A 13,568-nucleotide genomic window follows, 5' to 3' on the forward strand; every position below is an offset into this window, starting at 1 on the left:
TTGCAGCTGCTGACTCAGAGGCCCTAATGGGCAGAAATCTCTGAGTCCCGATTATACTGGGGAAGAGATATTTATCCAAATTCAAGTTATGACGATACACCAACAAGTTATGCATATCTGATTGTATTACAGAGAGAAAGGCAACTCAGTTGCAGTTTCATCCAGTTCCTCCTCTCCTTGTTTATCGTTCACTCTGACACTCCATGACTCTTAGCCCAGTGACCCAGTGCACAGAGCAGGCTGGTAGCGAGGCAGAAATTCCTTCCCTGGCAGTCTGGAAGCCAATTATTACCGGGAGATCTCTGGGGGGTACTGTCACACCATCGTTGATGTTTTATCCATTTTTATTTGTAATCTAATGTCTAATGCAGGGGTGGGGAACGTCAGGCCCGGAGGCTGTATAAGGCCCACGAAATCATTTGGTCTGGCCCTTCATGGGTCCTGGCAGATCTCTAGCTCAAGATGCTGCCCTGTCTGAATCCCTTGGGCCCAGCTGGGGACAGCAGAGCTCAAAAGTGAGTCACTCTGTGTGGCAGACACTCAGAGCCGTCTTCTGGCCGTGCCTCTTGGCTAAATGTTTGACCAAATATAGTAGGCTAATTGGTTCTTGTGGGTTATCCGGGCTGTGTGACCGTGGTCTTGGTATTTTCTTTCCTGACGTTTCGCCAGCAGCTGTGGCCGGCATCTTCAGAGGAGTAACACTGAAGGACAGTGTCTCTCAGTGTCAAGTGTGTAGGAAGAGTAATATATAGTCAGAAAGGGGTAGTGTCAAGTGTGTAGGAAGAGTAATATATAGTCAGAAAGGGGTACTGTCAAGTGTGTAGGAAGAGTAATATATAGTCAGAAAGGACAATGATTCAGCTCAAACCCTACCCCTTTCTGACTATATATTACTCTTCCTACACACTTGACACTGAGAGACACTGTCCTTCAGTGTTACTCCTCTGAAGATGCCTGCCACAGCTGCTGGCGAAACGTCAGGAAAGAAAACACCAAGACCACGGTCACACAGCCCGGACAACCCACGAGAACCGACGAACTCTGACCGTGAAAGCCTTCGACGATAGAGTAGGCTAATTTTTAAGTTGATAGTTTTGTATGGCCCGCGAATGATGTCATAAATATCCAAATGGCCCTTGGCAGAAAAAAGGTTCCCCACCAGGGTCTAATGTTTAGTGGGGGGGGGCACTTCATCAAGGGCCCACTTGCCATCGGGCAAGGTGACACAGTGGTCCCATCTGGGGCGCCAAGGAGCCAGGCGAGCGCGCGGGGACGCGCCTGGCCGGAGCTTGCAGGCGTGGCCGCGTGGAGGCTTTTGTCGGGCAGCGGCCGCCAAGGCGCCTGTCTGGGGCCGCGTCTGCCTCCGCCGCACGCCGGCCGCATGCTAATCAGGCTGCGGGCGGCCAGGCCCGGGGGGAGCCGGCGAGCCTCCCGCCCGCCCTCCTCGCCAGAACCCTCCGCCGGGCGGGGAAGCGCGCGCGCGCACGCGCCCCCGCCGCCGCTGCGCGCGCCAGCCAGCCAGCCGCTGCTGCTGCTCCTGCGCTCGGAGCCGGAGCCGGAGCGCCGTCCTCTCGCCACGGGCCCGCGGGGAAGATGTCGTACCAAGGCAAGAAGAGCATCCCTCGCATCACGGTGAGCGAGGCGCCGGCTGCCCAGGCTTCCGGGGCGAGGGAGGCTGCCGAGGGCGAAGGATGCGCGCGGGGAAGGGGTGCAGGCCGGGCTGGGAGTGGGGCCGGCGGGGGCTGCAACGCAGAGGCCTGCGGCGTCTGGCTGCCCCCCCCCCCCGACTCCTCCGTCCGCCTTTCTTTATTCAGAGGCATTGATGCCCGGGAGGTTTTTGCCTTGGGGTTGCCGCTCTCCGGCTGCACCTTTTCCCCACCCGAATTCTCAAAACTCTGCCTGGGGGCTGGTGGTTTTGAGAATAGGGGTGGGGGAAATGGGCATCCAAATCCAAGGCAAACCTCCCATGCGTGCATGGCTAGGGTGCAGCCTCTCCTATGGGGACTCTTCAGTTCGGGCCAGTCCAAGCTGTGCCTGGCCAGGGCTTCTTCTCATTACAAAGAACCTTCTTGGGACAAATGGGGCGGTTCGTAATCTTGGAGGTCTCCAGAGGACCCGGCCTCCCCAAAGCCCAACCAGAAAACAACAGCCTTTTTAGCCCTCCAGACCCCTTTCTTTCTGCCCATTAATGCATACGATGTTTTGCCTTGGATTTGCCACTTTCTGTGTGACCGTTTTCAAAACTCTGCAGGAGGGTTTATTTTTGAGTTCTAAGGATTCGGATGGGGGAAATGGGCATCTCCAGAACAGCAAATCCAAGGCAAAACCGCCCATGCATAAATGGCCTCTGTTTCACTGTTGGGTGTTCGCTTATTCCATTGTTTGTCCCTTTTCAGCCCCCCCACCACCACCTGATTTCTTATTAAAGGATTTCTGATTCCCAAAGAAACAACAGCTTAAATGGACACACTGGTGGTTTTAAGTCACCCTGCCAAAGTCATTCTCAAGAGTATTTCCAAAGGTGCAGTTTAGGAAAATACAGAGCATGTGTGGAGGAGGCCAAAAAAAAATTTTTTTTTTAAAGACTCTTCTAAGGTCAAGGAGCATAATTTAGTTTTGGTGTCTGGGGTGTTTCTCACGGGCAGCAATCAAGACAGGTTATTAAGACAGGTTTTCCACAGAGGAGTCTTAATCTTCTGTGAGACCCCCAGGATTCCCCCAGCTAACATGAACTGTGTGGATTTCACTCCTGACTTGCAAACGAACCAGGATATGTGGAAGCAAAATCGGGACAAAGCAAGTGTACTCTGGGGCTGGTCTTAAGCATTTGCCACTGTGGGCTCTCCACGGAGAGAATTAATGTGCTCCTTTGTTGACTGTAACCTTGCATGAACCCAAATGGATTTCTGCAGGACTTTATCCTCTGTTAGAGGCCCTTCATAACAGCGAGACTCTGCTTACCTGTTAATTGCTTTTCAAAGGCAAAAGGCAACATGTTCATATTACCTGTAACCCAAGCTACTAATTTAAACCTTGCTTTCAAAAGAAATTGTGTAATGGAACCCCTTTTCATGCAAACCTCAGTCACATCAAACTCCTTTTAACCTACAATCATGTCTTGCCATCTGCATTTATCATGTCTGCCATACTTGCTCACTGTTATGAGCCCTTCCATTTTGTCCGAACTGATTGTCACACAGAGATAACCGGAACAGGCTTCCAGGGGCAACTCCAGAATATTTTCTGCTTCCCCATGAATGGAAATACACTGGACACAAATTGTCAGCAGTTGCTGTAACAGAAAATTATTTGCATCCATTTCTGTTGCCTGTATCAAAATGAATCTGTACAGTGATTTCCTTAGGACAGATATACAAGATTCCTCAGTGCAAACATTCGGTATTGTTGCTCGATGTTCTTTTGATCTGTCCTCAAATTAAAACAAGGGTTTTGTTCATGCTCTTCAGGATTGTGTTGTGATTCTGCTGTTCAGTTATTTACCCTTCTTTATTCCACCCAGTACACAAAAATGAAGCTCTGTGTTTATGCTTGTCTGTATACATGTATATCTATATATATATTCATCTATATTCTAAAAGCGAAGTCAGCCAAATCTGAGGATACTTAAATCCAGTGATTGGAACTGTGAACGGGCAAGACAGATCTTTGCACAAAACTGAAAAGGCCCCTAGGATTCCAGAAAAATGTGAAATCTTAAAAAAATTACATGGGTTTTTTTTAAAAAAAAAACACCAATGTGTTTTTAACCCCCCCCCCATGTAATGCCTGTAGCTTTAAGAAACGGACTCCCTCAGTGGCTGTTGCTAAGCATCCACAGCTTTCCAGACTGGTTTTCTGTGAGTAAAAAGACAGGGAGAGAGGGTAGGGTCCTTTCCAGGGTTGGCCTTTGAGGGTGGACTCATTGGGGTCAAATTGGGGTGAAGTCTCTGGAGGGACCTCAGATGGATGTAATGCCATAGAGTTCACCCTCCAAACCAGGCATTTTGTCCAGGGGGACAGCTCTTTTTTGTCTGGAGATCAGTTGTAATTCCAGGAGGTCTCCAGGCTTCACCCAGAGGTTGGCACCCTAGGCCTGGGAGCAACCTCTGGGTGACTTGATACCACCTGACTGCATGACTCAGCTAGGTTTAACTGTTTGCTGCTCTTTAACGCCATCCACCCTGTGAAAGCCAGGGTGGCATAGCAGTTAGAGCTTCAGTGTAGGGTCTGGGAGACCCAGGTTCAAATTCCCATCTTTCTGTGGAAACTCGCTGGGTGGTTTTGGGCCAGTCACATACTTTCTGCCTAATTTTTGTCACAGGATTGTTGTGAGGATAAAAAGGAGGAGAGGAGAATAATGTAAGCTGCTTTGGTCCCCTCTGTGGAGAAAGGTGGGGTATAAATGAAGCAAATAAATAAATAATAAATGTAGCTGAAGATGAGAGGCAGATAAAAGGTCGTTTGGTGAATGGCTGAGGAGAGAATGAAGCAGCAAAAGGGGAGAGAATATGGGGGTTGCCAGGAGCAGGCAAAGAGGAAATAATGTGGGGAGGGGACAAAGGGAAAGGGAGGTCCCCCCACAAGTCTTTGAGGTTTCCCTACCATGCGGGTGGGCCTGGCCTAACAGCCAGCACCACACAACTGGGCCACAGTTTTCCTAGAGACAGGCTGCTGTGGGGTGGGAAGAGAAAGCTTACAGCAAAGGGGCAGATGAAGGTAGGTTGGCTGCTGGATGGGAAGGAGAGGAGGAAGCAAGAAAAGGGAGGTATGGGGGCTTTCAGGGACGGTAAGGAGGAAATAGTGGGGAAGGGGGAAATGATATGCCTCCTGCACATCCTTGTGGGTTTCCGTTTGTTAAGTTACATTTATGAGTTAAATAAAACAAGCTGGGAGCATCTGAAGAATAGCCGGATGGTACTGCAATTTGGAAATGTTTCCCCATCACCAAAATCTCCCCCTGCAGGAGCCTGAGAACATCCAGGGGGTTATGCAGACTCTTTCTAACTGACACTCGGTTGCTGTCTACCTTCTGTAGCACACTCAGTGACATCTGGCTATTTTTGTTTGCTTTGGACTAATTTACAAAGTTATGTTTTCTTGCAAACCCTGCCCCATTTACGGGTGACCTCTTTTTGCCACTTTTATGATTGGAATAAGGAAGGGCAGCCAATTTACTACTAGATTTGTCAGTTGTAGGAGTTGAAGAGAGGGATGACTGCTGAAATAAAATGTGAAACAGAGTACAGTACACCAATCCGGCTCCAAAGTAGTGTGAAATTAATTCCATGAACGCAAGGGGGCTTTAAACGTCTAGCAATCCCACTCCATCCCCAGGACTGTGTGACAAATTGCTTTTGAAACTGGGGAGAGTTTAAAAAGCGGCTTGTGGTATGGCGTGGAGTTTCAAGTTGTTCAAAAGTCAGACATCCCATGGAGATTGAGGCAGGTACATTGCCCGCACCTGGACAGTTCTTTGGATCCTGACTGTTGTATCCAACGGAACCTCAATGACACTTAGTTCTTGTTCAGTTGACCTCCAAATGAACCTTATAATTCACTAAATCACAATTTATTCTTGGCTTGTGTGATCCTGTGTTAATGGACTTACTTCATAAAGGGGGGGGGAGATCGGGTTGTTAAAATAGCTTTGGAGGAAGCAGAGCCAAGGGCGCAGGGCTGGATTACAACATACTAAACTGTCAAGTTTAAAAGCCCCCAGAGTATTAGCCGGCCAAATGGGTCTTTATTCTAACATTGCAATTGAGTAGCTTATTTGTGTGTGTATGCCCTGTATCATCTGAGGCCCTAAACCAGGGGTGTCGAATTCATTTGTTACGAGGACCGGACATGCCATAAATGTTACTTGGCCGGGCCAGGCCATGGGTACCATAAAATTTAATGCCATATACCAGAGAGACAAACTTTATAGAAGACAAATCAGCAAAGCCAATTAATGATATTTTTACTTTATTTGTTTTACTTAAAATATAAACATGATTAAAAAAATAACATTCTTTCAGTATTTTATTTTATTTAATAGTCTTTTATCATTGACACCTTGGGACGGAGGGGGTGTGGCTGGCTTGCAGGCCAGATAAGAGCTCTCAAGGGTCCGGATCCGGCCCCCGGGCCACATGTTTGACACCCCTGCCCTAAACTGTCTCTTACTTCTGCATAAATCCGGGTCTGGCCAAGTTGTCCTTGCAGAGGGGCCGCTTGGCTTGAGCCTGGGCTGCGGTAACCATGACAATAGCGAGCTCACATCCATTGTCATCGTCTCAGAGTCGCATGCCCCCAGTAACATAGGGGGTCTGCTTAGCTCCTGGCTGCCGTTGGCCTAGCAGGAAATTTCCTAGTCGGTTAAAGGGCCAGTAGGCTGTAAACCCTCAGATGCTTCTGTGCTCCTCATTCAGAGGCGGTACATAGTCTGGGCAGGACTCGCTGCGTCTCTGCTCTTTCACAACTATTGTGTTTTGTTTTTCCCTAAAAGCAAGTGTAATAAAATGAGGGCTATCTGGGCAGAGCGGATTCCCCCCCCCCCAGTGTCTGACAACTGAAGGCTCTTTAAAATCCTGCATTGTTTGGCCGTGTGGAGCCGGAGCCATTCAAGCATAGAATGAAAAAAAAAGCCACTTGAATAAAAGCTGGCTGGCCGCATCTGGCATTCTCGGTTGTTATGGGAGAGGGTTTGAGAATAGTTAGAGAGTCGGGAATCCAGGGGGCCCTGAAGGGGGGAAAGGATGGGTTGAGAAGTCAGGGAAGCTTTTCACCGAGACACCCCTGTGAAAAATCCAATTGTTCTAGTCTGAAAATTGATTTAGAGCTGAAGTACACTGCTCACTTTAACATGCACGACAGTATTTATAAACGCAATCTGTAATTGGATTTCTTTTCAAACCAACTGCCCATATTTTCCTGAACCTATAAAACCCCAGAGAATCCAGCGACACTTCTCTATTCAACGATCTCCCCAAAAGTGGGCCTGACGTAAAATGGGATAACAGGAGGATCAGACGTTCCTTTTTGAACACAAAGAATTTGAGCAGAATTTAAGGGTCTTTCTGCATCCCCGGTGTTCTTCCCAGTAGCTGCCTGATTCTCTGGAATGGCTCACAAAGGTCAACTCCAAAGGAAGCACCTTGAAGCAAATTGTAGGTTTGGTTTCTGTGAGATCCTTGGCGATGGGGGAGAAGGGAACAGTATCAGTCTGTTTGATTTGGAGAGATGAAGAATGTGGGAGTGCGCTCTGCTTTTTCATTTTTAGCCATCTTAATCGAGATCCATCTGCCCGGCATCACATTTTAAAAATGGAAATGTTTGTGGGTGGGATTGTCACATTTTTAAATGTGTCAGTCCTTCAAATCCCCTTAAAATTATAATTTTGCTCGTCGATGACTGTTTGGTTGCTGTTCTGAGATTTGTTTTGGTGGGGGTGTCATTGTTTAATGTGTTTGTTTTTATTTTTGCATCAAGCTCATGATTGTAGATCAAGGTCCCCAACCTTTTTGAGCCTGCAGGCAGCTTTGAAATTCTGACATGGCGTGGAGGACGCAGTGACAAAATGGCTGCCGCAGGAGGCGGGGCCAGCAACAAAATGATTGCTGCAGCTTAACTTCAGTCACATGGCGAAGATCCTTGTGCTGCCAAATAAACATTTTTTTAAAAATCTACACAGCCAATCAGAAGACTTGCTGGACAGAAGCCCTGCATGGCCCGGCCCACTTCCTAAAAACACTTGGTGGGTGCCAGAAAAGGTATCTGCAGGCACCATGACACCCATGGGCAACCACATTGGGAACTCCTGGTGCAGATTTTCAAGCACAGTTCCTCAAAGATGTTCCAGTAGGTGTGCGTTACCACTTGAGCAGTCACTCCTGTTGCTTGTTCCACTTCAAATTGTTTCTTGAGGCCGACTGCAATCCACTTGGGTGGGGTCATGTACCAACTGCAATCCTCTTGGGGTGGGGTCATGTACCCCCCTCCTCTCATGCACCTAAGGTACTGCAAGGACCTTTTGCCTGTACATTTGTCATAGACCCAATTCCTGTGATTCTCTCCTTGTTGAAAAAGGGAAGAGAATTAGTGCCAATCACATGTACTCACATATGGCAGAATTCATGTCACACCGTAATTTATGTGCATGACAGAGAAGGCACAAGGACATGATCCTTTACCATATAAACGGGTTGTGGGACCCCGCCTCTGGCCTGCTTCTTTGTGTAGTAGGCAAGGCCAAACTACCATTGCCCCTCCATTGCATGTAGTTGCCTCCTTTTTTAATAATGGAAGATCAGTGCACTAAAAACTACCATTCCCAGGAGTCCCTGTATTTTTGCCCTGCAAGAAACCCACCCCACCCCACCCGAGAATGGAATAAAGGGGGAAAGGCTGTGCAGGTCTTTCACTACCTGTTGTAGCCTGCTGCATTTAGCAAAAGGGAAAATGTCAGGGGAAAACGGCATATGTGTGGTTTGGCCTTCAGAGGAATGCAGTTCTGTATCATGGAGACTGTACTATTCAAAGAAAGCAAAATGGGTCACAGCGGACAAATAGAGGATGATTTCCAGTTCTTTTCCTGTGATTTTTTTCTCTCGGTGGGCTCCTTCATTACATTACTTTTTAAGTGTATACCTTTGAGCTGGTACGGTTCAGTTTTCCATAGGAATCAGCAAACATCCAATGTTGCTGCAGGACCTGAAATCTGCATACTTTTTAGGTCAATCTTTAGTAACAACCCTCCTCTCATCTGCACTCTAATTTCACTGGGCATTTCTCACGACCTGCTTCTGAATACACGTAAAACAGCAGCTGAATGAATTCCAGAAACAAAAGTCACGTGGCACCTTTTAACTCACCCAAAATGTCACCGATCGGTACGCATCACAAAATGGTGTGCCAGCTTTTGAGTCCTCCAGAACACTTCATCAGGCTGGGGGTTCAGTACAGAAAACAAGCCTGGGGGCAGGAGTTTTTTTCAAGGCATGGTGGAAAGACCCAAAGTCTGCAGCTGCAGTATTGAGTTAGAAAACATGATACCACCTAGAATCATAGAGTTGGGAGGGTCCATACAGGTCATCTAGTCTAACCCTCTGCTCAATGCAAGTTCAGCCTAGAACAACCTTGACAACTGCTTGTCCAGCCTCTGCTTAAAGACTGCCAGTGAGGGGGAGCTCACCACCTCCCTAGGTAGCTGATTCCACTGTCGAACAACTCTTACTGTAAAAACGTTTTCCTAATATCTAGTCGGTACCTTTCCGCCCACAATTTAAACCCATTATTGCGAGTCCTATCCTTTGCCACCAACAGGAACAGCACCCTGCCCTCCTCTAAGACAGCCCTTCAAATACCTGTTTGTATTGTGACTGGGATTTTGCCACAGTGCCTTGAAGCAGCTTATTTTCTCTCCCTGCCTCCCTTTTTCATCCAGCCTGACGAAGACTTCTAGGAAAGTCAGGGTTGCTCTCTGATGTTTGCTGATCTGAGATGTTTTTGGTTGGTCCCCATAAAAGACACTGTTTGATTTCTTTTTTCCTTAACATTTCTGCTGACCAGTGTGGCTACTAGAAAGTTTTGTCTATCATGAGCAGGAAATCTCTAAAAGGTATCTGGGAAAATTTGTTTATTTTGTTTCTTATTAGAGCGATCGGCTGCTCATCAAAGGAGGGAAGATTGTAAATGATGACCAGTCATTTTATGCAGATATCTATGTGGAAGATGGCTTGATTAAGTAAGTAGTTGCAAAATATTCTATAGTACAATTTTGTATAGTTTCATGTCAAGTTTGTTGAACTTTTTCTAAGGTCTTTTATACATGGGCACCTTGACTTACTTTCTCCGCTGGTCTGACTCGGTTTTTCATTGGGGTTATATAAAAGTTTTTCATCCCTTAGAGCTGACCTCACACCCAGCCCACACAATGTCTGTGTCTTCCTGATCCTGTTATAACGTGATTCTTTGATCTCCCCGTCTGATCAACCTGGGTTAAATCATCACCTTTTCCATGCATAAACCAAAGCATGGGAGAGGAGAGCTGGGGTGGGGTGACATTTTTCTCACAGTGAGCACTACAGCCAATTACAAAGCCGAATTTTCAAGGGGCGGGGACTCAAGACACTTCTGGATTTCTGCTGGCAATTCTGCAGTACTCCAGAAAACCAGGACTAGATCGTTTTCAAAATAAGGCTTAGAATTTATTGAGGGGAAATCCAGGAGAACAGGAACTGAAAGGTCTATAAGCATAAAAACAGTGAAATTGTTGTGTTCAGAAGGATGTGTATGCAGAGCTACATGAGAGGAAAGAAAGTGAAGGAGAGCCACTCTGGCTGAGTGAAAATTTTGCATTGGGGTACGGCCAATAATTCAATCAATCTTTATTGTTACAGTTAAAGACCAGCATATATACAAATTACAGGGGTATGGCCATGAGGAAGAGTGGGAGCAAGAGAGGGATTTAAAGAAGGGGAAAGGAGAGTTTTTAAGAGAAAAGGAATGAACAGAGGAGAAGGTTACCTATCCTTAGACTGCTGTGTTGGGTAGAGCATGTTGGGTAGAGCACTGATGAGAGATTTTGCAGGGAACTTCAAGCAGAGCTTCTAAATTTCAAATGGGTAATTTCAAATGGGCAGCAGTGGGTAATTGGGGAGCGTGGATCAGTGGCAGAGCATCTGTTTGGCATGTGGAAGGCACCAGGTTCAATCCCCAGCATTTCCAGTAAACAAATTTGGCAGTAGGTGATGTGAAAGACCTCTGCCTGAGATCCTGGAGCACTGCTGCCAGTCTGAGTAGACAATATTGACATTGATGGAACAAGTGTCTGGTTCAGTATAAGGCCACTTCATGTATTCATATGGGTAGACGTGTAGATTTCCCATCAGTGAATCAATCTCCTGCCCAGGGTTTTCGCCACTGGTTAGCATAACACATGAACACATGAAGCTGCCTTATACTGAATCAGGCTCTTGGTCCATCATAGTCATTGTCTACTCAGACCGACAGCTGCTCTCCAGGGTCTCAGGTAGAGGTCTTTCACATCACCTACTTGCCTAGTCCCTTTAACTGGAGATGCTGGGGATTGAACCTGGGACCTTCTGCATGACAAGCAGATGCTCTACCACTGAGCCACAGCCCCTCCCCTGACTAAGGAGAGCCATGCCCTCACCTTCTCCAAAGCAAGGCATTGTTAGCTCATAAAATAGGTACCAAGACAAATTTAGCCATGATGGAGTCAGGGCAGCCATCATACATCTAGAAAGAGGGACCTGGGTAACAGTATCACATATGGATTTGTAGAGTAGATTTACAGCTCATTCTCCCCCATTCTACACATGCATCCTACATGCATTCTACTCACACAGCAAGTGCCGCCAAGTCGCAACCAACTTATGCCCTGGTGGGGGTTTCAAGGCAAGAAATGTTCAGAGGTGGCTTGCCGTTGCATGCCTCTGTGTAGTGACTCTGTACTTCCTCAGTTGTCTCCCATTCAAGTATCAACCAGGGCTGACTCTGCTTACTTTATGAGATCTGAAGAGATCGGGCTAGCCTGGGCCATCCAGGTTAGGACATATAACCTTGACATCTCCATTAATACCACTGCCATTTGAAAATGTCCCTCTTAATGTCATTTTCAGACAAATTGGGGAAAATCTGATTGTCCCAGGAGGTATAAAAACAGTGGATGCCTATGGCCAGCTAGTTATGCCCGGTGGAATAGACGTACACACTAGATTACAAATGCCCATGATGGGAATGACTTCTGCTGATGACTTCTATCAAGGCACGAAAGCAGCTCTGGCAGGAGGAACCACCATGATACGTATGTAACCATCTTTTGGCTTGGAGCTGTACTGAATAGTGTCATTGAGTATTCATTGCAAAGTGTTCTAGTTTTCCATGGCAAATCAGGAAAAAAACTGGCCTGCTTCCATGCCATTTAGATAATACTTAGGACCACATTTACATGTTAAGTCCATTAGCTGAGAACATGTAGAGTGAACGGAGTCTACCAATGATGTGGTTACATGACTGCCTTACAACAAGCCCACTTGTGATACTGTGTAGCTAGCTAACCATACGGCCATATGGCCAAATCAGCCCTGATACAATAAACCATGATTATCCATTTTCTCCCTTTCCTTCCTGTGGCTATCCCATTCTCCTTTTTATCTCACAAGAATGTTGTGGTTAGGTTAAGATGAGAGAAAGGGACTGATTCAAGGTCACCTTGCTCCCTGATGGGGGTGAGGGGAGAGAGGGTTGAGTCTCCCCAGTCCAGCATTCTAACCATCAATACAACACTGGGTTATTTGACGTGTCACATGAGTTAGTGCTCTTTTGTTCGGACGTATGCATCACATTGTTCAGCCAGCGTGGTGTAGTGGTTAGGAGCGGTGGACTCTAATCTGGAGAACCGGGATTGATTCCCCACTCCTCCACATGAGCGGCAGACTCTAATCTGGTGAACTGGGTTGGTTTCCCCACTCCTCCACATGAAGCCAGCTGGGTGACCTTGGGCTAGTCACAGTTTTCTCCGAACTCTCTGAGCCACACCTACCTCACAAGGCATCTGTTGTGGGGAGGGGAAGGGAAGGCACTTGTAAGCTGGTTTAATTCTCCTTCTCCTCCTTAACAGGTAGCGAAAGTAAGCATATACAAACTCCTCCTCCTCCTTCTCCAAGTTCTGTCCTGTTTAATTATATATAGATGTGCATATCTGCATTTCATTATAGACTCGTAAGCTATTACTCCTATGTCCTTTTTTCAAAACACTTCCCCAACCCTCCGGACATCATTTGAGTAAGGAGGTTGTCCTGAATACATTTATGGTCATTAAAAACACCCTGGTACTTATTCTTTGAAGAGAGAACTGAGTGGTTTGTTTTTTACACATGCCAGACAGTTAAATTCTTGCTGATGCTGTTGGTTTCTTTCCTCCAGTTGACCATGTTTTCCCTGAATCTGGAGCAAACCTCCTGACTGCCTATGATCAATGGAGAGAGTGTGCTGACAGTAAGGCCTGTTGCGATTATTCTCTGCACATTGATATCACCCGCTGGCACGAGAGCATAAAAGAAGAGCTGGAGGCTCTTGTTAAAGACAAAGGTAGGGCAGTAATGAGTTTTTATGGGGACTCTTGAGTGAGTAACAGTTGTGGTTATGTTGTAGCTCTCTAGTTGCGAAATAGTTAAGCTTAAGGAAGTATGACTGTAAGAACTGCTGCCAATGCTGATAGTGGATTGTGACGAACAAAGAGTTAATCTTTGAGGGAAGCTCAAAGAAAGGGAGTGGGCGGAGCTAAGGAATTCACTCTCTCTATTCTGAATAAAGGAATTGCATTCTGATTTTGGTAGCCTGGGTCATCAAAAGCTGTGTTTGACTCTGAGAACCTGAGGGTTCAGATTTGCCTAAGCGTTGTGAAACAAATCCTGTGGTGTGACAGGCAGAGATTGGGAGGAAAGGGACCCTTTCTCAGATCACAAAAAGGGAATAGGCTCCGGGAAGGAGATATTCCAGATACAGGGCTTTGCTGAGGGATCACTGCCGCATGGATGAGGGGTTAGTTTTGGGGTTTG

General features: G+C 46.8%; 1 protein-coding gene across 1 annotated transcript in view; it reads left to right on the plus strand.

Moving 5' to 3' along the window:
* Nucleotides 1-1,585: 1,585 nt before the first annotated feature.
* The window catches only part of DPYSL4 (dihydropyrimidinase like 4), a 36,452-nt gene continuing 24,469 nt past the window's right edge, over nucleotides 1,586-13,568 (plus strand). The window contains exons 1-4 of the mRNA XM_056849624.1: nucleotides 1,586-1,632; nucleotides 9,639-9,727; nucleotides 11,628-11,812; nucleotides 12,934-13,098. Of these exons, the coding sequence (XP_056705602.1) occupies nucleotides 1,594-1,632; nucleotides 9,639-9,727; nucleotides 11,628-11,812; nucleotides 12,934-13,098 (478 nt within the window). The 5' untranslated portion in view covers nucleotides 1,586-1,593. The remainder of the gene's footprint in view (nucleotides 1,633-9,638; nucleotides 9,728-11,627; nucleotides 11,813-12,933; nucleotides 13,099-13,568) is intronic.

This window comes from Euleptes europaea, chromosome 5, assembly GCF_029931775.1.
Source record: "Euleptes europaea isolate rEulEur1 chromosome 5, rEulEur1.hap1, whole genome shotgun sequence".
In the NCBI taxonomy this organism is placed as follows: domain Eukaryota; kingdom Metazoa; phylum Chordata; class Lepidosauria; order Squamata; family Sphaerodactylidae; genus Euleptes; species Euleptes europaea.